Raw genomic sequence first — 24,292 nt, forward strand, 5'->3', positions numbered from 1 at the left:
CTTAAAGTTTACTTCTGCTTTTTTATATTACTCGGGTATGAACATTTTATTCCAAAAAAAAAATTCAATTGGTATTTCTATCACATGTATTTTGTTAGTCATATACTTGAAGTAGTCCATTTTAAGTGAACACTTCCAATATAGTTAAAATTTGATCTAAAATGAAGTAAGAAAAAAGGCAACACTTGGACAAGAATAGCATTATGCCTAAACTCTCATAGGCTCATGCATAGAAAGCCATCATTAGGTAGTGAACAGGCCTTTCGTTCCTTTATTGGTGGACAGCTCCTTCTGTAATAGGCAAAACCTCATTGCATCCCACCATATTGAGTAGTTTTGGGGGTGTTGATGTTGATATAAACACCTTAAAAGGAAAGGGGACTCCAGAAATTGATAAGAGAAAAGGTTTAAAATACATATATAGACTATCTAAGGTTCTAGGTTTCCTGAACATCCCAATTTGTCTGTCTGTCTGCCTTTGAGAAGGTGGAGAAGGCTACCTTCTTTAAGGCAGACAGACAAACTGGGATGTCTGTGAATGTGTCCTGCATATTGCATAAGGAGTTCCTCAGTCAGATTTTGTCTGTCTCCTCTGCCAGGATTGATTAAAAGTATATAAAAGTAGAAAGGATACAAATTCTTGGTGAAGTGTTTAGGGAAATTTTAATGCTGCAATGCGAATTCCTCTTAAGACTTCAGGGATATTTTTGAAATAGCCTGGTGTGCAGTTCTTACATAGAAGAATGCCTGGTGAAATTTCCCTCATTTTTGCCCTCAAGAGCCATCATTCACTCCATTTAGTGTGCCTTAAGTGGGAATAAATGGAATACTAACACAAGACATGCTTAAGTCACAGCTGTCAGTCCTGTCAGCATTGCTGTGAATTTCAAACTCATTCACTCTTATCAGGCACAGATCTGCAGTTTTGTGCAACTTTTCACTTCTAAGAGTAAGACAGAGTTGAAACACAGAAGATAAGGAATATGGCACAGCACACTAAAATGTTGTACAATATAAAGATAGCATTTGAATGCTATTTTTTAAGAAATTGCTTAAATGTCTTAAAAATATTAAGTTTGTAACTCTTTTTCAAGCTACATTATTTGGGTGACTATATTGAGTACACATTTATAAAATTACATAAATTTCTACTTGGGAGTTCTATGCATTTTTAGACAATCCTATGCATTTTTAGACAAAAAAAGTCCTACAACTCCCAGCATGCCGCAGCCAGCCATATTAGATGAGAATGCTGGAGGTATAGGACTTTTTTCTATCTAAATGTGCATATGATTGTGCCATAAGGAAGGTCATCTTTATTTGTTCAGTAGCTGCAATGTATTTAAGTTTCTAAGACTCTCCCAGCACTCCAGTAACGTTTATAGAAAGTACCGGAATCGGTACAACTATTGAATGAGGTTCTTTACTTGTTAAAGATACACATATTTGCCATTGCCAGGAACTGTTACCAGCATTAGTTCTATTCTAATATAAACACCTATATTGTATACATTAAGACTTTTGAGTATTATCCTTTTGAATTTGACTTCTTCATAATACAGTACAGCAATTCTTTCTTTCTTGAAGTAATCGAAATAGCCTTAACTGGAGCTATATTACATATTTATATCAGGGATCAGACTGCAAATTCATTTTTCTCCAGAGAAGCAGAAAGATCATGTGAAAATGGTGACCACATGTTGTCAGACTGCATGATTTAACAAAACCAAAGGCAATCATTTCAAAGAAAAATGTTTTATTTTCTGCCAGCGGAGTATAATGGAGAGAAATTGACTGGTATTATTTTTAAAAATTGCTCAAATCACTGTAGTTAGTGTAAAATTGTCTCTGGAACCATTTCCTGTAAGTTAACCAGACATAAGATTGTATCATTTCTATTTTGAATACTGAAGCTCATATTTCATCTGTCTTTGTGGAGCACATCAGGTATAATCGTTCTTTTTGATGGTCTCTTCATTTACCCTTTCTTTTTTCTGCCCTAATCCTGATGCTGAAACATAGGCAAAGTAATACAACTAGTATTTTTAAGTACTATTAGCTTCACAATGAACGTTAACTAGATTTGAATCTTTATCTGATAGGGTGTATTTTCAATATGCGGTGTGAATCTAGGGATGGAATTAAAATATTATTATTGGTTGTGATCATACAATCCCAGTTTCAATTTGATAATGTAGTTTCTGTGGTAGAATACATCAGCACATAAGCTTCAGAAAGCACTCAGAAATACAAGAACTACAGATGGTGACAAATATATCACACTAACTGTTGAGGAAGATGAAAAGATGCTTACTTACCTCTGACATCAGTATTTTCTGACTACATAAATCCCCTTAGTAGTTTATTTTATTTAAGAGAGCTGCTGGCAAACTAAATATATATTCCTTTAACAAAGATTAAAGTTGGAACCTAAGGGTGGAATCCAGCTAGTGTCCCTGTTGATGGGAGGCTGCCATCAACAAGGGAGATGCCCCCAAAATCTGTTCCAGAAGGAATCAACAGAAGGCTTGTTGTTCGTTTGATATATCTATTATAATATTTTCTGTTATTTATGAATCTCTTACAATACATTTATGAATTGCTTACATTAAAAAATAAATTTCTAAGCAAGATACAAAACAATATAGGAGGTTGCAGGGTATAGTCATTAAGGAGTGGTCACACCATTTCCTCTTTCAAGGCAGCAGGCTTCACCCTCTCCCACAGGGATGTATTCCCCACACTCAGGACCCACTCAGCAAACTTTAATCAGTCAAAAAGGACAAGGATCGGGAGAGCATGTGGTTCAGTGTGTAAGTGGAAATGGCTTGCCCATATTCTCTGATCACAAAAATTGATCCCATAATACCTGGCTAGGTGCAGCATTTGACATTTCAGCTGCAACCATAGAAAATATGGCATCAAAACTGCTGCGAAGACAAGTGATGTTGTCGTTAAAATGCCTAGCAAAAGAATTACAGTGGGTTTCCAATGAAGTCAATCTTAACAGCCCCAGGACCACCTTAAAAAGCTCCATTGACTACTTGAGGATATGATAAAGGCAGAGAAATAATCCCTTTTGAGTGCCCTGATCGCCAAGCAGTATGCACAATTATATGCTATTACTTGTGTTCAGTCAGCTTCGCAACCAAACTTTGCCACGGGTGCTCTACCTGTGGTGCAAAGCCAACAAAAATGGAACCCCATGAGGAATGCCAAAAAGCCAAAAGCAAAGGGGTAGACTAAAATGATGTTTTATTCAATGAGAGAAAGTTCCAACCCCTTTTCAACCCCGCACAGATCGTTTGTCAGGGCAATTTAGTATAATATAACCATTTTCGTTTGCTCTTCAGATGGTAGTGTCCTATGTGATGTCAACTTTGCAACTAGATTTCTACTCCATGTGGTCTATGTTGTGGTCCAAACTGTTTCATCACCCACAGCTCCCTGGAATACCCTGGAATCTCCACAGCAACAGTCAGGCCACTCAGGAGAGAGCATTTCGATACCTCTTTTCATTTTGCCATTCCAAACTGAAAGGGCTTTGCCATCTCTATTCATCACCAAATACCCCAGAGCATTCAGGAAACGTTTGGATTACATTAGTTTCTGGCAAAATATTTAAATATTTATGTATTTTGTATTTATGAACTGCATTGGCATTTTTTAAAGTGTTGAATTTAAAGTTTGTGTATAGGTCTATAGTGGCATTTTTATTATTGGATAACTTTTTCATTTCTTTTGATGTTATATTGTACTTCATTTATTTATTACATTTCTAATCCACCCAATAACTAATGTTTTCTTGGCAAATTATAACAGTTAAGCAACTACAGTGCCATACAACCATTAAAGATATAAAATACAATAAAAATATTTAAAAGAATAAAATGCAAAACCTTGAAAAGGATATAATGCAAAACAATAAACAGCACAGGAATTGACAGAAGAGCCATAAAAATATAGAACTAGGTCACTAAATTGCCTGGGAGAAATGAAAGGTCTTTATCTGGTGTGAAAAAGATAACAGGCATTTATTCCATAAGTGGGATGCCACCGTTGAGAAGGTCTTCTCACTTGTAGCCACGTGTCTAACTTTAGGTAATGGCACCCAAAGTTGACCTGAGTATCTGTGGGAGGAGATCTTCCTTTAGATACTCTGGTCCCAAGCCGATTACGGCTTTTAAATTTAACACCAACTTTTTGATTTGGGCTTGGAAACCGACTGGAATCTACTGCAGCTGATGAAGCATTGGCATCACATGATCATATCGACCACTCCAAGTTAGTAACCTAGCAGCTCTATTTTGAACTAACTGAAGTTTATGAACCATCTTCAAGATAACCCAATTGCAGTAATCCAATCGAGAGGTTACCAAAGTATGAATAACTGTCATAGAATCATAGAATAGTAGAGTTGGAAGGGGCTATAAGGCCATCGAGTCCAACCCCCTGCTCAATGCAGGAATCCACCTTAAAGCATCCCTGATAGATGGTTATCCAGCTGCCTCTTGAATGCCTCTATTGTGGGAGAGCCCATGACCTCCCTAGGTAACTGATTCCATTGTCGTACTGCTCTAACAGTCAGGAAGTATTTCCTGATGTCCAGCCGGAATCTGGCTTCCTGTAACTTTTGAGCCCATTATTCCATGTCCTGCACTCTGGGAGAATCGAGAAGAGATCTTGGTCCTCCTCTGTGTGTCAACCTTTCAAGTATTTGAAGAATGCTATCATGTCTCCCCTCAATCTTCTCTTCTCCAGGCTAAACACTGGTGGCCCTAGAGGCTTGGAGAACTCTCCAGAGCAGATTTGGGTGGGAGAGGGTGCTGCAGGTGGCAAAACAACTAGAGGAAATCCCATTTCGTGAGAGGAACTGAGTTCATATGATGTTGGATAGATCTCAAAATCCTAAGCAGATCCTGGTGTGATGTGTGATTATTAATCATAATAGTATTATTACTATTATTAATAATTAATTAATTAATGTATACAATGAATATACAACTATCTGCTTTACAATTAGAAAAGACACATAGGGTTCTGCTAATGGTTTTGAACAGTAACTTTCTAGTCTTTTAACAACTTTTTAGGCTGCAATTCGATAACACTTACCTGAAAGTAAGTTTCATTGAAATAAATTGACTTGTTTATGAGTTTGACATGCATAGAATTTTGTTGTCAACAGCTTATGGGAAGCAGAATAAAGGTTTTCAGTTTTATAGTGCTTGAAATTCTAATATAATATCTCCCTTCTGTTACACATATCATTTCACAAAAATCCAATGTTCAGTAACTTGTTTTTATTCTGTTCTGCCTTATTTTTCTGTATTTCAGGGGTTTTTTTCTTAACATTTCAACAAAGAGGGAATGGTTACTAATCAAAGTCAGCCCTAAGGGGTCGGAGGCATGGTGGATTGATTTAAATCAGGATGATTTAAATCACCAATGACTCTTCATGGATTTTAATCAACACTTCTATTTACACTTCAGTGGTTTTCTAAGAGAAGGTACAATCCCATTGGTTGATAAACATTTAAAACATTTTGATTTACAACAAAATAGAGTCTCTTCCACAGATTTGCGACATCTTTTGACAGTGCAGAGAGAGCAGTATAAAGAGAGTTCAATATTTTGAACTCCTGCTGTCAACTGTCTCTGCAGAGGCCACCAGTGAGGGAGGAAGCAGCAGCCAGGCACCTCTCCACCATGCCTGGGTCCAGCTCCAGCTGAGAGCCCCCTCCCTCCTGCTACCAATTGTCTCTGGAGAGGCCACCAGTGAGGGAGGAAGCAGCAGCCAGGCATCTCTCCACCGTGCCTGGGTCCAGCTCCAGCTGAGAGCCCCCTCCCTCCTGCTACCAACTGACACTGCAGAGGCCACCAGTGAGGGAGGAAGCAGCAGCCAGGCACCTCTCCACCGTGCCTGGGTCCAGCTCCAGCTGAGAGCCCCCTCCCTCCTGCTACCAATTGTCTCTGCAGAGGCCACCAGTGAGAAAGGAAGCAGCAGCCAGGCCCCTCTCCACCGTGCCTGGGTCCAGCTCCAGCTGAGAGCCTCCTCCCTCCTGCTGTCAACTGTAACTGCTGAACTTTGCAACTAAGATTGTAGTGCCTGAATTTGCTTTCCTTTTCCCCCTCCTCCTCCTCCCTCCCAATCCCCTCTCCTTTTGTGTCATGTCTTTTAGATTGTAAGCCTATGGGCAGGGACTGTCAAGAAATACTTTTGTAAGCCGCCGTGAGAGCCTTTTTTGGCTGAATGGCGGCATAAAAATCCTTAAATAAATAAATAAATAAATAAATATTTTAAAGTCGAATTATGCATTTTTAGAATGCTACAGAGTGAAGATTTATTTATTTACTTCACATTTGCTATCTCCAGTATTTGAGGCAGTAAGCTTGTGTGCACCAGTTGCTGGGGAACATGGGTGGGAGGGTGCTGTTGCACCATGTCCTGCTTGTTCATCCCTGGCCGATGGCTGGTTGGCCACTGTGTGAACAGAGTGCTGGACTAGATGGACCCTCGGTCTGATCCAGCATCAGGGCACTTCTTATGTTCTTATGGGCCCTTAGAAGAAATAGCTGATAGTTACTGGAGAGGCCACTGTTTTGTCTTGAGATGGACACTGAGTTTTAGTGATGACTTATTTCATAATATAATAATATTCACATTTTAATATCTGAGCCTTCTGAACTTAAGCAAGTAAAAATGATAAATGTAAATATGAAATTGACTCAGTAGAATAGATGATGATGACCCTCAAGGTGGGCATTGCTACCATAGTTGTTCAGGAGATGTGTCTCTATACACATCTGAAACCTGTATTCATGGAATAAGCATTCTGGAACATGAACAACTGTGGGAAATTTAGCTCAAACATAGTTGGGCACAGATAGACAACTTGGTTCCCTCCAAATGTTCTGCACTACAGTTGCCATGATTTCTGACCTTTGGCCATAATGGGAGTTATAGTACAAAACTATCAGAGTAGGCCTGGAAAAAATATGCAAATATAGTAGAGACAAAGCTGGTTTCATATTTTACAGGAGTTATGTAGTTGCTTCTGAAAGCATTTTCTATGGAGTGGGAATCCTATGGCTTCCCACATAGATCTGCCAGAGCTCCAACCCAGATCTCTTGGCACTACTGCCATTGGCATGGAGAATCACTACCTGATTGGGGCAGAAACATGAGGAGATAATTCCATACATTGTCTGAATGGAGCCTTACAAGGACAGATGGTTTGGGTAGTAACCATGCTGCGGCTTGCAATGATGTTCCTGTCCTTCAGTAAAAGAAAAAAAACCCAAACTGTACTTTTAGTAACAAAGTACTTTTTATTCTTACTCAGAATTGGAACCTGCAATTTGTTTGTAAACTTCAGTCATGAAAAGAGTTACATAGGAAATTGCTGCTGTTCCACCAAATTAGCTTCTTGGATATCTTTTTAATTGGAGCCCATAACTCAGATTCTTGGTATTTTAGGAAGATGAACAATACAAATTGAAGTACAGATATTTTTCAGCCAGAGCTCAGTTCAAAGGAAGCTTTTATACATAGATGAGGTTGCTAACAAATAGCATGTCATATTATAATGAGACTGTGTTTTCTTCAGTAATTTCACATTTGTAAACTATACTGCTGCGAAAGTAAGTGGAGTGTTTATCGACTCTATTTTTACACTGACAAATCTCTGTTAAAGACCAGGGTGCCCAACAGAGACAAAGCAAGTGCATATAAAAAAGAAGTCTAAACTCTAAATCAGTTATACAACACCTTCAAATACAATATATTACACTTGTTCATAATGCTCATTTCCACATGAGTATTTTTAATGGAGAAGATGTCAATTTATGTTTAAGAACAAATAAACTGTAGTACTTTGACAGCCGTTCACACTTAATTCTTTGCATTAAACCAACAGCATTCTTTTCCACAAACATCTATTGTTAGGACAATGCTCTCAGACAGAATTTATGAGAAATGGAATTATGTTACCAAGGAGATAGCATTTACTATAATGAAGAGTAGATCCTAGAAAATGGCCCCTTTTACAGCAGCTCAGAACAGAGCCACAAAAGCAATTGATTGGTCTTGGCATTTAGTCTTATATCAGCTGTGTCATCCATTGCTTCAGGAGTGAGAACACTAATCTAAAGTGACATTTCTGTTCTGGCGGGCTTTTCTGCCCTGATGAAAGCAATTACTTCATTCTTAAATTATAATTTGCAGGAGTTTCCACCACTTTAATTGATAACTTTTTGTTCTGAGAAGTTCAATTGAGAAGTGATTAGCTGATTTTATAAATAGAAATTTTAGGTGTGAAATATACAAGTTGCTCTGAGTTAAATGTGATGTGTTTACTAGGTAGTTTTTACAAGGTAAAACTGCTCTTTCTCTAGTACTTTTAGGATGCCAAATGAATGGTTAAGAGAGAGGAGGAATACTTGTATCATTTGGATCTTAGATAAATAGTTTCGTTATTGGTTATAACATCAACTGTAGCAATTTATTTAATTTATGGTTGGATCAAGAGTACATCAGTGTAAAGAGATTGTTTACAAACACAGACTATTATTGCTAAAATCTGCCATGCCACTTTTCATCCAAAAATACCTCAAATAAAAACATTCTCAGCTCATATAAAATATAAGAGTATAATGATTGTAATATTTAAATATTTGCTAGATATCATTGCTCTGTGTATGTATATATATATACACATACATATGCATTTTATTTTTTCTTCATAAATCTAAGGCATCGAGTTCTGTATTTTCTTGCAGGGAGCTTAAAAAAAGGCCATTTAATGTGTTAAATGGGAAATATAAAGCAAAAAAAATGAAGGTCAAACTGATTTAGCACATCAAACAGTCTTTGTCAGCCAAGCTTAATATATCCTGAGTTTGTGGAACAAATGAAATTTTGCTGCTGTGTTACACTTTGCTTCCAAACAACCATTACAACTGGTTTTATATATTGTGTGAGCATCAGACCATCAAACAGTGCATCTTTACTGACGTGTTGCTGCAGTGATGATCTACAGCAGCAATCTGCCATTTATATAAGGGCAAAATGTGCATCTATATTTAGTTGTGAAATTGGCCTATTATACTCTTGATGTTTACAGAGGCTAACATAAATTAATGATGACAGCTATGAGCAGTGCATTAGTTAAGCAACAGAGTTCTTACCTTGAACTTGAAGGTTCCAGCTTTAACTTCCAGCATATACTAGGCAGCTTTCTTCACACATTAAAGGAAAGCTTCTGAAACCGCTACCTTTTCTTGGCCAGGATTAAAGAACTTCATTCTGTGGTCTGTGCCACTCTAGATAATAACAAATAATAATTTTGTTTACAGATCCGTTTACATTTTTTCTTGTGAGAAAATGGATATTTATGGTATGAGGAATCAGTAATTACCCCCCTAAAGAATTTATTGATGTAAAAGGCCTAATTTGATCAAGTTTGAAGTTTGTCCAATAAGTAATTTAAACATAGAAGTTTGGCAGAGCAGTGTAGCTGTACTGTATTTTATATTGGTTTTTTTTTAAAAAAAAGTTTAACCCTCAAATATTCTCATGCAGTTCATGTCAGAAGTGGTGTAGATTCTGTAACAACTATAGATTCCAATGTTAACTATGACCAAAGATCTGACAAGTATGCAGGTGTTCAAAGGTTCGTGAGTTAAAATGACGAAGTCTTTGATGAATTTTTAATAGTGGAATTTTTAATACAGGTCGGCCTTCTTTCTTTGAGTCTGCATTCCAGATTAATTGATAAATAGTAGAACTGTGCAGTGCTAGATTCTCCTAAGCAAACAAGTAGATAAAAATCTATAAAAATCTGCCAGGTTGGCTTCTCCTCAGATCTTAGTTGTTGCTTCTTTAAAGGAGAATTATGAAAGGCTTTTAACCTTGCTTCTTTTCAGTGGAGAGGTTCTTTTTCTGAGGTTTTTTAAAATCACTTTTATTAAGCAGAAATATTGTTTTAACTGTTTCTGAAATGTTGAGTTCAGACACTGACCTAAGGGATTTTGAAATCTCTTTCCTTGGAGAGTAGAAGAGTAGCAGTGTCAGTATGTTATAGCAAAAATGAGAAGAGTCCAGTAGTGACAATAGTCCTGTAATTTTCTTCTAACATTATTTATTTATATAGTGCCATCAATGCACATGGTGCTATACAAGGTAAAATAGTAAAAGAGCAACTCCCTGCCACAGAGGTGTACGTTCTGATAAAATCACAATCAAACAGATAGGCACAGGAGAAAATCAAGCTAATCAACATTAAAAAAAACATGTCAGACTGAAATTCCAAAAGCCTTGGAGAAAAGAACGGTTTTCAGTTGAGCTTTAAAAACTTTGATTGAACTCATGGTCTGTAAATGCTCTGGAATTCCAGGCAGAGGGAGACAAGCATGAGAAGTTGAAACCCTAGGGCAGATAAGAAACATATTATTTGATGAGCTATGTTTGGGCGGGGTTTTTGGACTGGGTTATAATATAAAATAAGAGAAGAAAGGGAAGAAGGAGCTAAATCATGACAAACTTTGAAAGTCAACAGGAGAAGCTTATATTGAATTCCAAAATCAATTGGAGGCCATTGGCCATTGGTGCATTTCTTGGTTTATTTCTCCTGGATGGCTATCCCTTTTCAGACCTGATATTACCATTGTGGAAATTCAGATACTATAGTGGTAGGATCAATTTCAGTGACAATTATACCTCCTAAATAAAAATGATGAAATGTAACGTAATGGGGAAAGAGTCACAAATAGAGTGTTCTTTGTCATTGACTCATTATGTATATTCTTTCATGGGGTTCAGATTCTCTCTATACAAACTAATTGATACAGTATGAATATATGGGTAGTATTCAACAGGGACATTGCACTCCCACCGATTCCGTTGTGCGAGCAAGACCCACTACTTGACCAACATGAATTTAGCGCTTAGCAAAGCAAGCTCCCAAATGAGAGGAACTGCTCATTTATGGATTGGGACAGGTCAGCGGAACTTCCTTATGTGAGGTCTGCTGAATTTCCGTGTTCCAGAAATGAGTTCTTCTGTTTGTTTCTTATTCCTATCCAAAGTGCTAAATCCCATCGTGCTAGTGATCAATCCCACTGGCACTTCAGCAGCATTGGATACTGCCCAGTATTGAAAATAATGTATAATGGACTAGCACAATATATATATTTATTGTGAATGTTAATGATAAAAATACAATTACAGCAGCCTTGTAAATAATGAATCGGGAGATGGCTCTTAACCACGCACCACTTTCCTGATCTCTGTCTTCACCTAAACTGCCTTTGGCACACTTCTGCCCTTACAAACTCCTCCTGACAAAAGACAAGGTTTGGAAAGGATCCAAGACAGGCAGCCATCATTAGCACTGCAAAAAAAAAAAAAAAAAAAAAAAACCCAAAAAAAAACAGCACTATGGTGACTGCTCTTGCAATTATCTTGCGTCAAAGTTAGACGACATGGGGGTGGAGAGGAAAATGGGACTGGCTGCTACCATGTCAGACAGCGTGTAGCTTTTTCTGCTTTTTAATACCAGCTAATGCAAATGGGCACTAGATTAATGTACAAGCTGTGTCATTCCCACTGGCTTATGCCATTATATCATAGTCTCAACAACCTTTCAGCCCCTAGGGCCTTATTTTATGGTTATAGCCCTCCAAACCAATCACTATTTATTACAAGTACAGTGCTGTCACTTCAAAAGACTTTTGGTTAGATGTGTATAATATGGCAGGTGACACTTCACATTTCATGAATAACTGAAGGAATTTTTGAATTTTCTCAGAATGGAAGGAATAGTGCTAAAATGTTAATTAAATTATATATAAGGGAATGTTAGCAGCATTATATAACATATGAATACAAAAACAATATTTTATAATTAAGCATGTATCTGCTATATTTTTAACAAAACCTATGACTTTCTGGAAGAATAAAACTGGTGTGTTTATTAGTGCTCTGTGTAAGAAAAGTGCAGCACCCAAATAAGACATCAATAGCTTATGTATTTTAACAAAGAAAATAACAATGTGCCATAGAAAATGACAGCATAGTCCACCCACATACCCACTCTCAGTGGGATCAATTGAGCCATCTCCCCCCTGGCTCTGGGCAAGAGTAGTTTATTGGCCAGAGCCCCATGGGGGAGAGCAACTGTTCAGTGTATATACAGTTGGCATATATTGGTATCTCTTCATAAGTAATGCAGTAGTGAACATGTTGGTAAGAAGGGGAAAGGACCAGAGAAGACTCCATTGGGCCCATGTCAGTCCCCTCACTGATACATGGGTTATGACCTATATTTGAATTTTAAAGCATGGTTTTTAACTATATCCTGTGGGGAGTAAAAATAATGAGCTTCACATTTTGTCCTGCATATTTTTAAGGCTTCTATTACACATAGCAATCAGTTTATGAAGCAATAAAACAAAAGCATATACCTATAACGTACACTCATAATGAAGAACACTGGACATGACATGAAAGGTGTTGTGTGTATTGTGGATCGGTGAGGTTGTCTAGCAGGATTGCAGTAATGGAAATTGTGGGTGGGTTAGATAATGCAAGAATTATAGAGTATTAGAGGATGAGAGAGAAAATACTTTGAAGTATGATTAGTTCATTTCTAAATAAAATACTGCATTGGATCCGACACTTATCTTCCTCAATGGAAGGAGTCTTTCTCTCAGAGGAAGACTACTTCAACTAGAAGAAGGGAGAGCTTTGGATCCAACCCATTATGATAGGAACATAGGAAACTGCCTTATACTGCATCACGTCATTGTACCATCTAGCTTGGTATTGTTTGCAGTGGCTGTCCAGTGTTTGACAAAGCCGCTTTCCCATCCCTTCCTGGAAATGTCAGGAACTGAACCTGAGGCCAGATGCATGCAAAGCATGTGCTCTAGCAATGACTTAGAGCTCTCAGATAAGTATGGGAGAAAATGTGGCATGACACATGGGTACATATGGGGTTGGGTTGTGGAGGGGTTGATAAGCACCATCTATTTGTCATAGAACGTCTAACCTGATTATGGCACATAAGGTTGAATATGCAAATCCACACTACAAGTTTGGGGGACTAAGGACTGTGAAGCCATTTCTACAGCTATAGCATAAATTAAATGATAACTGATAATAATGAATGGATAACATTACATGCTTTATGCTGAACAGAAAGTTGCTTGCTACTGGAATAATTCCCATCTGCCCTTTTATGGTGCCATATTCTCTGCTTTATTGTTTCACATTTGGACAAAGCAACTACAGCTGAGTTTTTAAGACCTCTTTTATTTATGACAGGTTACTGCACTTATTGGTTATCTCTAGAAATAATATATCAATAGAGTTTAAAGAAAAGAATACCATGCAAAGTTTCCCTTAAGCATATATGTGCATGAAATGCATGTCTATATTTGGAAAATATTTATAGAGTGATTGCATAGAAACCAGGAATAAGAAAGAGAGAGATCATAATACTGATGAATGTCCTGCTCTGTTGTTCTTGTTTCAGTTTACAAGCCTTGAGAAAGGAAAAGTCCCGGGATGCTGCTCGTTCTCGCCGAGGGAAGGAAAATTTTGAGTTCTACGAGTTGGCCAAATTGTTGCCACTTCCTGCAGCTATTACCAGCCAGCTTGATAAGGCATCCATCATCCGATTAACAATTAGCTATTTGAAGATGAGGGACTTTGCTAATCAGGGGGATCCTCCATGGAACTTGCGAATGGAAGGACCACCACCCAACACATCAGTAAAAGGTATGGGGTTGGATGGTCATGGTGTATGGAATATGGCAGCCAGTATTGATCTCTAAATTGAAATGTTTACCATCCTTTCTTTTTTCCCTGCATATCAAATCCTTTAAAGGGATACAAATGTGGAAATCTGAGGTCTGCATGAGAAAGACACCATGTGAAGGTGAAATAAACCTCTTATTCTCTTTATATTTTATTTAAAAAAAATCTCAGTACAACTATTGTAGTGAGAAAATGAGATTACGTATGTATTTTTACACGAGTTCGGCCACAATTCAGCACAGGGTTTAGTACCTTTAAACCCACTGAAGTCAACGAGCTTAAGCATGCTTAATTCTGTATTGGACTGTAGCTGTGAAGTGCAATCCCTATGCATGTTAATTTTAAAGCAAGCCCCACTGTGTTCAAAGAGGATTTCTTCTAACTAAGAGTGCATAGGGCTGTTGCCTTAGAGTCTTTCTGTGCGTGCAATAGAAAATACTCTTCTGGGTGAAGAATTATAACCTTCCTTATTGAGAAGAGGAACAGTCTGACAACTTGTTGAATTCTGAAGTTAATTATGAATTACTATGAGTTTGTTCTGTTTCTAGTTTTGTAGTTCACCAGATGTGAAAGTAATTTCTCACAAATTTGCTTGAAATTAAAAGAATTAAATAATTTAATTGAGCATAAATTGCCAGTTTACTCAAACTAGGGGATTTTTTCCGGCAGTGTGCTTCTGACAACGGAATGGACCTCCTTTGCAGCCTCCTGTGTCCCTGCCCCCAAATCTGCTCCAGACGGTTTGGGGACCCTCCAGAGCAGAGTTTTGGGATGTATGGCAGGGAGGACAGGAAGGGACATTCCTGTCGTGTGAGTGGAAGTCAGCGTGTGTACCATTGGATTTAGTCCAGGCATTATAAAGCAACAAAAAAATGCGTACAAAACATTTCTATGTATACATTATGTCACTCAAGTTGAGGTAGTGGAAGCGAAACATTACAATTCAGATATTAAACTATTATATATGTTTCATTGTGTTTTATAATTTTTATGAACTTAAAATGTTCAACTGCTTACAACTGCTTTACTATAACCAAACAAAAAGCTTACATTGTGGAACAGATCCGGAAGAAACATATATTAAATGTGTTGAAGGCTCCTCTCAGATCTGTAGCTCATATAGGAACTTTTCATCATTTTACTTAAATGTATTGGTTCAAATCAAGTTTCTTTTTTCTGACTTGACACCTGTAATCCTACATCATAAGTAGCATTTTAAACTTAAAATGAGCTCGTTTCTTACAGTGCAGTGGGTGTGAAAAGGGGCTTTGTAGGTTTATTTTCATTTTTAAGCATATCTTTGACTAAGTAAATGTGAATAGGATTATTACCTTAAGAGTTTTTCTGTGTGTTTTTAAAAATAGAAACACTTAGGTGAATAAGTGTAACCTTCCTTAGCGAGAAGAGAAAGCGACCTCTTAAAAATCTGTGAGAAATGGCCATTTTTACATAATTAATAAGGGTGTAAATTTATTTCTGATGATGTATATCAGTACTTCATAGCTGTCCTTAGAGTAAAGGCTATTTCTGACTACAGAGGTAACTTTGCATGTACAGAATGATCCCATTCAGTTATCATGATAAACCTATTTTCTCCTGAAAAAAAAAAATGAAGGAAGAGATTGAAAGCAAGGAAAAGATTGCTTTCCTTTTTCTACTAATTGTAGTTTGTTTTTGCATCTGAACCAAGAATTGCAATCAGTTTTAACTATGACTTATCTTAATAAGCCAGGGTTATAACCTGCGGTTTGAATTTGGCTTGTTTGGACAAAGCACAGTTAAAACTTAACACCGTTTGTCGCAGTTAGAAATTATTCTGATCTCTTCGTGGCTCTGCAAGATGAGAAATGGAAGTGCAGGAGCCAAAGACTTGTTCACGTAGCACTGTACCATAGTTTAATGCAAGTGCAACTACAGCATTTTTATAAAAGGAAAATGCTTTAATTTTATACTGGAAAAAGAAATAGTTTTACTGGTAATCTCGAGAGCATATAATTTACATGAGTATGCAGTTGATATGTATTGTATATATCAATTGATTTCATGTTCTATATACTAGTGTGAATATGAGACTAGGACACAGTAATTGCTGCCACATTTCAGATGTCAAAGTAGTAGTTGTTGTTGTTGTTGTTGTTGTTGTTGTTGTTATTATTATTATTATTATTATTTATTGCATTTTTATACCGCCCAATAGCCGAAGCTCCCTGGGTGGTTTATATTCAGGAGAAAGCTAGAATAATCTTTATTGAAGTTGAAAGGGTAAAGAAAGTATATAATGGGTTTCAAGAGGGGCACATTTCTGTGTTGGGTTTAGAAGGAGAACATAGATGAAGTGGGCATAACAGAAATCTGGTGTAATGGACAGAACCAGTAGAATATGCTTATCTCTATAGGAAGGACAGGGAGTGGCATATGGGTGTTGTTGTTGCACATAACATCAAACAAACTAACATAAACTGGGAAATGCCTGTCTGGAACACAACGAGAGATAAAAAATTTAGATATCCTAAAATGACTATAAGCTAGAACAGTTCATTATGGAACTGACCAGGGGAAATGATGCTGGACAGTATCCTAAGTAGCTACAGCATCTGATCTGTGGTTGAATTATCTGGAAATTGTGATGACAACACTGTCATCTTTAATGAATATGTAGTAGGAAATTGCCAAGGAAGTCCAACACGGTCACATTTGCCTTGAGAATAGGAGACATCTCAGAAATAAAAAGATTAATAGAAGGAAGTTGAAAAGGAAAGGAAAGAAAGTAAAGTCTCTCCAGAATGCTTGAGGTCATTCAAAATCACAGTAATAGAAACTCTGGTAAAATGTTTATCACAGATCAGGAAAGTTACCACCAAGTACAAAAAGATACCAGCATGGTTAACTAACAGAGTCAAGGGAAGTCTTGTGCAAATAAAGACAATGAAGAGCACAAAAGAAATGAATGCAGTCAATAAGGGATGCAAAAAAGAAAGGAAAATAATTTGAGGGGTATGGTGCTCCTGAAATTTATTTTTAAAAAGAATAAATTTATTTTTAAAATAAATAAATCAAAAGCAAGAAACTACAGTAGCTATGGAGGCAGTTGGACTGTTGTATGACAGGGAAGTTAATGGTGTGCTAAAGGCAGATAAGGAGATTGCAGAGAAACAGAATGAATTCTTTACATCTCTCCACTGCAGAAAATGTATTCTTGCCTGAACCAGCATTTTCAGGAAAGGAGTCTAAACCACAGTAAACTCAAAACAATACAACAGCATACAATACTAAATTGTGTGGGCTGAGTTGTAGATAGATTGTACTGCTTTAAAGTGCTTGGGTGTGGGTGTTGTTATGATAATGTTCTAATCCATTCCATTTCTGTGATTTCATATAAGCATCTTATACTTCTGTTGCCTTTAAATCAGTGTGGGATTTCCAGTTGAAAAGTATAGTTCCATCAGTGTTAATGACATTGAAATATCAGTGTTAACGGTTTCTGAAGACAATTTACAAAAGGTTCTTTGAAATAACAAAACACATTCTACTACATTATACTGGCAAATGGCATGTCATTCTATGTGTGAATCAGCTACATGTGGAACCAGCTCATCAATGTGTATGTGCTTCCTTAGTTTACTAGTTTTCTTTGTGTATAAAAGTGTTGAATATTCTGGTGAAACATTTTTGAAATTATATCAAATGAATTTAATTCTCATTTAGTATGATATGCTCTTTTCTCCTTTGTATGGAGAAATAATTTTACATAAATAGCCTTCAGAAAGATAACAAACATGGCTTCTAATCCTGCAATAAAACCACTAGAAGCTCTATATATTGTGCCACCCCGAACAGTTTCCTAAAAGTATTTGGAAAATGTATGAGGAATACTTACACTTTATAAACTATGGCTGTTTGTAAAAATGAGATGGCCTGTTCATGTGAATAATTCCATATCGAAGCTTAGTTTTACATTTGTCCTGGATGCAGCAATTTAATCATTTTAATTTAGAGTTCCAAAAAGATCCTTTACTCTGTCCTGTCTATAAAGGCTGATGAATTTGTTTTCTTATGCATGTTTTGTATGGATTATTCCATGTTGTCCTTGCAGAAAGAACGTTCAGGTGACACTGTGTAATATTTCCCAAGTCAATTACTTCATGGAAATGATATGTTAAACAATTACAAAGCAAGAGATAGTTTTCAGCATTATTTTAGAAATATCTGTATTGTTACAGATCAAATATACATTTAAAAAAAAAATGACCATGCATTCCTTATTGTAACCTTTAACAAAATCTCATTGTCCTGACTGTTGGTTTAAGAACTTCTCTATTCATAGCTATATTTGTTTGGGGGATATCTAGAAACTATTATATCTTTATTAATCTAAAAAGAAGTAGCCACTGATATGTCATTTCTAAAACTGGATAATTTTTCTAGTATTGCAAACTTTGGGTTTTCCCCTGCCCCTTACATCATGTCATTGTTACTTGGGGAATAGAAACCACTGAATTCAATAATACAAACATTTTTCAGTAGTTGACTTCAAGTATTACATTTTCAAGATCTGAATTTTAATTATATGATCAGGTAGAGTTCATGTCAAAGAAAATCCAAACGAAATATGGAATAATAGGATATTCATTCAATGTATAGGAAGTAGAGATCCAATTTAAAGAAAATATTTTGACGAGCACATGCTTAGAGCAAACTGTTATAATCAACACAACTGTTGGAAGATCTGTTATTACCATTCTCACAATCACCTATATTCAAAAGCTTACATGGAATGTGAGTACACACACACATACACATCCCAGTTCTGCCATGACCCGAGAATTGTGAGCAGATCTTGATCTAACATTTTTTTCTACGTATGTTGCCAAATTCTGGATAATTCTGAAACTTAGCAATGGATTTGGAAAGCCTGGACAAATGTCATGGAAGTTTTGGCAGTGAGGGTGGGTGGGATGGTTGTCAGCAAATTCTACCACAGATTTCTGGATGTCACAGGTACAAGTCTCCCCAGAGGCCTCTGAGTTATAACACATTTCAGTAGCATGGCATATAACAGACTTTAGAGCACTTAGTATGTGACACAGCCTATACTGAAGGGAAATCCTCTCCAACTTCCCAGGAGAATCAGACAGGGATCAGGAAGAGTCCAGTTTAGTGAATGCAGTCTTCTGCAGGAGTAGAAAGCCTGGTTTGGACTAGTAATGTCATTGGACATCAGGGCCTAGTGGTTTTGGGGAGCATAGCCTGTTACAACAGAGGGCCAGATGGACTCTGTGAGTACCCAATTGTGGCTGGAATTTTCAATTTTGTGGACTAGAATGCTAGCACCCGGGGTTTAGCCAGTCAATATCACTTGCTGGGGAAAAGCAGCAGGAGAGGGCTTTGCCCTCATGTCCAGTTTGTAGATTTTCCTGTAAGCATCCAGTTGGCCACTGTGGGGGAAAGGGGGAAAGATAAATGTGCAAACATGAGCTCCTCCTGAAATAGTACCTTCTAGTAAAATCTTTACTAATGGATTCCGGTGATTGTACAAACCGGACCATGACCATGTTGATCCAGGATGTTTGCACACATTTAAGTCTACAACATAATTTTATTTTCTTTATTGTTGTGTTTCAAATAACTTTGAACTAATAATATACAGTACATTGAAGTGTAATGTGCCTCATATTTTCATGGGTTAATGATGTAGGTTTCATTTAAGCAACCACAGGAGTACCATACTGCTTTACAAGGTAATAAAATGATTCACAAGTGGATTTATCCTAATGAGGGAATTAACTTCCTGATGAGAAGAGTTAAAAGAGCCAATATTGTTGCTGCTTGATAGTTTTTAAATGCTTATTTTAAATATAGGGTTGTATACAAGGTTCCCTTCTGTAAACAGAAGGAATTCTTCCATTCACAGAAGAGTCTTTGATCTAAGGGTTCCACTAAGAGAGAGAGGAGGCATTTTTCACCGATTCCCCTGCATCACCTTCAGTGCAGTTCTGGAGGATCCTCCAACCATCTGGAGCAGATTTTCGGAGGGGCAGGGTAAACTGGCAAAATCACCTGCCTTCTGCTCACACTGGTGGAGGTGCTGCCTGGATCAAAAGCCCTTCCATGAACAGAAGAGCAGAACTGCATTCAACCTATTATTTATACATTTGGGCTTGGGTTTTGTTCCAAATTGATCTTCTATTAGTCTTTTGTTTTTAGTTGAATTGCTCCTGAAATGGAAGCTAATCTCTAATTGTATTGCAGTAGAGAGGGCCTTTCCTTTATTCGCAGTGATACAGTCCAGTACAGCTGTTTAAGTTTTCCAATATGATTTTGGGATCTATTTGTATTATTTGTCCTTTAAATAATTATTACTGTCTCTGAGATTGAGGGATAGGGCAGTTTATACATTTAAAACAATACATTCCTTAGAAGTGCAATATGAAGAGGTAGCATCATATGTTTTTATGCAAGCCAGGGATGGATTCCACAAATACCAGTATTGGGAAAAAGGTGGGATATAATACTAATTTATCAATGATAGCTAAAGGGCCATGTAAACAAGTGAGGTAAATGGTAATGTAGTATTGCTCTGATCTAAGGAGGACAGTAATGACATTCGTAATACAGGCACAAACTAGCAAAATATGTTGTGGTGCGAAGGTCGATAAATAAGGAGACTAGACAACAACAGCTGGATTTAAACAGGGCCACATTTTATTAAATGATCTGCAAAAGGGGGTGAATCCTACCGGGCATCCAGTATGGCCTGTTGCCAGGCCCCTGAAGTTGGACGAGCTATTCATGGCCCAAGGGTAGGTGCTGTGTCTTTCGCTTTCCCCTGGGCCTGCCCCTTTTGGGGTAGGGGGACCTTCTTTTGTCACGCCCTATCTCAGGCTGCCCGGCTCAGAGTGGGTGAGTAGAGTTGGCCCCAAAGGTAAGTCTTATCTCCCAGGCAGGCTGCAGGGCTCAAACTGGGAGCCTCAGACTTACCAGTCACTGTGAACAGTGCCCTGTGAATGCTCACCATTTCCACTCCCACTCTGGATACCCGTACTTAGCGCCAAATAGCAAAATGTGACCAAATTAGAAAACAGATTAACCTAATTAATATACCCAGACTGTCTCACAGTGTGGAGTAGGCGAAAAAACTCCTGCACAATTCAGTACAGGAGTAAAAAAATTCCGACTCGGCTCTTAACGGCAACCAGCAAGCCCACACTGCCTACATGGAGGGAAGGAGGGAGACGCGCAGCAAAGAGGGGGGAGGGAGGGAGAGCCCTTAATTTATGGGCTTCTAAACTCTTCCCCCCATGTGGCCCCATACCAGCACCAGCCAATGCTGGCTGGGCATGTCTCCCCTCTCCCTCGCCCACAAACGCCTCCCCAGGCCATGCTGGGCGTGGCAGAATGGCCATTCTCAGAGTCAAGCTAGTTGTACCTCTGCATGTGTAGCTGCTGCTGAAAATGGCAATATCCCATCTAGGCTTCCTGCTACCACATCTAGCAGGTATTTACAGATATGACTTCTGCTGTCTAATTCTGAATTATTCTCTATAGCAAAATATCTACTAACTTCATTTATTTCACATACATCTATTGTACACATTCTTTTATTTTCAGGTTTACTATTTATACTACCTTCATATTTCTAATGCTTCTTTTCAAGCTGTCTTGCTTGCCTACTTTTGGGCAGAGGCTTACTTTGTGTGTGTGTGTGTGTTTGCATGCAGATATTAGCCTGGCTCACATGTCATCATAAGGCATGACTCCAGAAGGACCTTGGCTTACCAATATTTCTTGGTGCAAGCAACAGTGGCTAAATAAATCATGGATCTTCTATCCGTAGTTTGATTAGCATGACTTGCAAAGCAGGAGCACTGACTTTCCCCTGACAAGCCAGAGTGACAAGGCAACAACAAACAGTAGCTTATTGTGATGTGTGAACTAGACTAATGTGACATGATCCAACCAAAGTGAGGCATTTTAAGCTATATTGACTGAATTAATGGTAACAATTCCCATTGGATTCCATTCAGAAAGTGCTCCACTTAGGCTGGATCATGCCCATATTTAATCAATGTCCTGGATATTTTAAAAAGAGATTGATGGCATAAGGAGGTGGGCAGAGAATTTTGGGCGAGATAGTGAAGCCAACATCTACTCAAGAATTTCCAAATGTTGATGGCATACAAATACTTTAAAAATCTGGTTTTGGCTTGGAAAACAGTTCATCACTCTCAGAAATAACAAAGAGATTTATAGCACCTAAAAAACTAAGATTTATGAAGTTTTATACTCATGTGTGTGTATGTGTGTGCATATGAATATGAAGATGCATAAACAGATATACACCATACCTATATTACACACATTTGTGGATATAGAAAAAAATGTAAACCTTTAAACTGATTAATTCCAACTAATCATCTAAAGTCTCAGATATGCTCAGATATGTTATAAAAGCTGTAAATACACACTTCTGTAAGCATGGCTGCCTATTTGATTCAGTCTTTGGATTAGTTGACTGCTCCTCATAGACTTATTTTAAGTTGCCATTTAAGCTTACATTTCTATGAAAATCAAAATAGTGGTTTTCTTTCCTATGGATCACTGCCATAAGGATGTGCAGAATTGCCTGCCACGCTTCATTCATCAACCATACGAAATAGATAAGCAATACACACATACTTTTTCCTGTTTTTTAAAAAAAACAATTCAGTTAATTCCCTTTTTTAAATAGTGGATTTATACAGAATTGCCCAAATAATGTTTAATTCCTATGTCAACCAATTTACAGAGACTTAGGCCTTTGCTAGACCTACCTGAAAATCCGGGAGAGAGGAGGGGAGACCTCGCGTTGTGAATAACGCAAGGTCTTGCCCTCGTTTACACACAAGGCGCAACGAGCTCAAGAGGAGCGAAAAGGTAAGGTTGTCTTTTTTTTAAAAAAATGATTTCCCCGCTCCCTCCCACCCTAGCCCCGATGGGCGCAGCGCTCCTGGCTCCATGCGAGTAATCGCACAGAGCTGGGAAAAGTCGTGGAAACGGGCCACACACTAGCGGTCTCAGGCTCAGCCCGAGACCATGGGAAAAACTGGGCCCAAAGCGTAGAGCTTTATCTCGGGGCCAGGGAGGGATGATCCTTCCCTGAGCCCAGGATCCCCTGTGCATCATCTGGATGCACAGGGGCGATCCCGGGTATCAGCCCGGGATAACTGCTGGTCTAGCTAAGGCCTTAGATGTTAGAAAATCAAACATTCTGATGTTCCATTTTAAAAACTGAAGTAAACGTGTAGATTTCAAGTAAGTATAGGTCTCTCTTTCAGATTTTCAGTCTTTAGCACTGAGGATGATAACAATTAAGTTGTAACAGTGTCACGAAGATATATCATGTACATTGATGGTGCTATATAAATAAATAATAATAATAATATCACTATTAAACAAATAATTTTATAATAAATTTCCATGCTCTTTCAGTTTAAATTCCAAAGACCTATGAAAATAGGTACATTAGGATATGTGTGTATGCAGGTGCAACCCATGGATTCTGCTAGAATTGTCCTTGAAGTGTATTCTACACCAATAGACAGAACATCCACTTTTCAGTTCAAAATTGACATTCAGTTGTGTAAGTGGCTGCAGTAGAAACTTCAAGGATACTTCTAGCTCAGTACATAGTTTTAAAATATATATATTTATTGTATATTTTTAATCTGCCCAATAATCAACATTCTCTGGGCAGATTACAAACTGCTAAAAGTCTAAAATGCCTTCCAAACTGTTAAAAACATGAAATACAATATTTAATATTTAAAATAATAAAATGTAATACAGGCAACTTTGTAGGATTGTAGCTCTGGTTAATAAAGATAATGTAGCTTAAGGACAAACATTTTTTTTTAAAAAAAAAAAGCCTTAATGTATCAACCTACACTTAATTATTTAAATGACAAAAATGCGCTCTGTATTCCATCCTCATAAAATATTAAATAGTTTTTTTTCCAGTTGTATTCAGTATTTGCACATCGTTTTTGTTGTTTTTATTTTCCAGAGAACCAGAAAATCTTATATGACATTTGTCTAACCTACTTCACCTGTATTTTCTTCTCTAATATTCTAGAGAATATTCATTTCACTGCTATATCTTAGTTTCCTAGCTATGGTTGCTACAGTCTTAAACATCATGCTAGTTCTCAAAAAATGCCCATTATAAGTTATTCAGTGAAGTAACGATTCCACATGAAACACTTGGGGCATCATTGCTGAGTTACATCTTCTTAAATAATGAAGAAAAACACTGTCCATCTACCTTGGCTTTCACACAATCTCCACTACTTTTAGAAGGAAAAACACATGAGGAAAACACTCCAAAGATTGTGCCACAAAATTTGTAAACAAATGGGATCATATCTGGTCTTTGTGTTTGTGACCATGCTTTGTGAATATTTATCATCCTTTTGGTTTTCTGCTGCTTTTTTAAGG

At 37.5% G+C, this 24,292-nt stretch overlaps 1 protein-coding gene across 2 annotated transcripts in view; it reads left to right on the plus strand.

Moving 5' to 3' along the window:
• The window catches only part of NPAS3 (neuronal PAS domain protein 3), an 839,000-nt gene that overhangs the window by 259,892 nt on the left and 554,816 nt on the right, over positions 1-24,292 (plus strand). For both annotated transcript variants that reach the window (XM_063117798.1, XM_063117799.1), the window contains exons 4-5: positions 13,536-13,780; positions 13,890-13,940. In XM_063117798.1, coding sequence (XP_062973868.1) covers positions 13,536-13,780; positions 13,890-13,940 — 296 coding nt within the window. The remainder of the gene's footprint in view (positions 1-13,535; positions 13,781-13,889; positions 13,941-24,292) is intronic.

This window comes from Elgaria multicarinata, chromosome 2, assembly GCF_023053635.1.
Source record: "Elgaria multicarinata webbii isolate HBS135686 ecotype San Diego chromosome 2, rElgMul1.1.pri, whole genome shotgun sequence".
NCBI classification, from domain to species: Eukaryota; Metazoa; Chordata; class Lepidosauria; order Squamata; family Anguidae; genus Elgaria; species Elgaria multicarinata.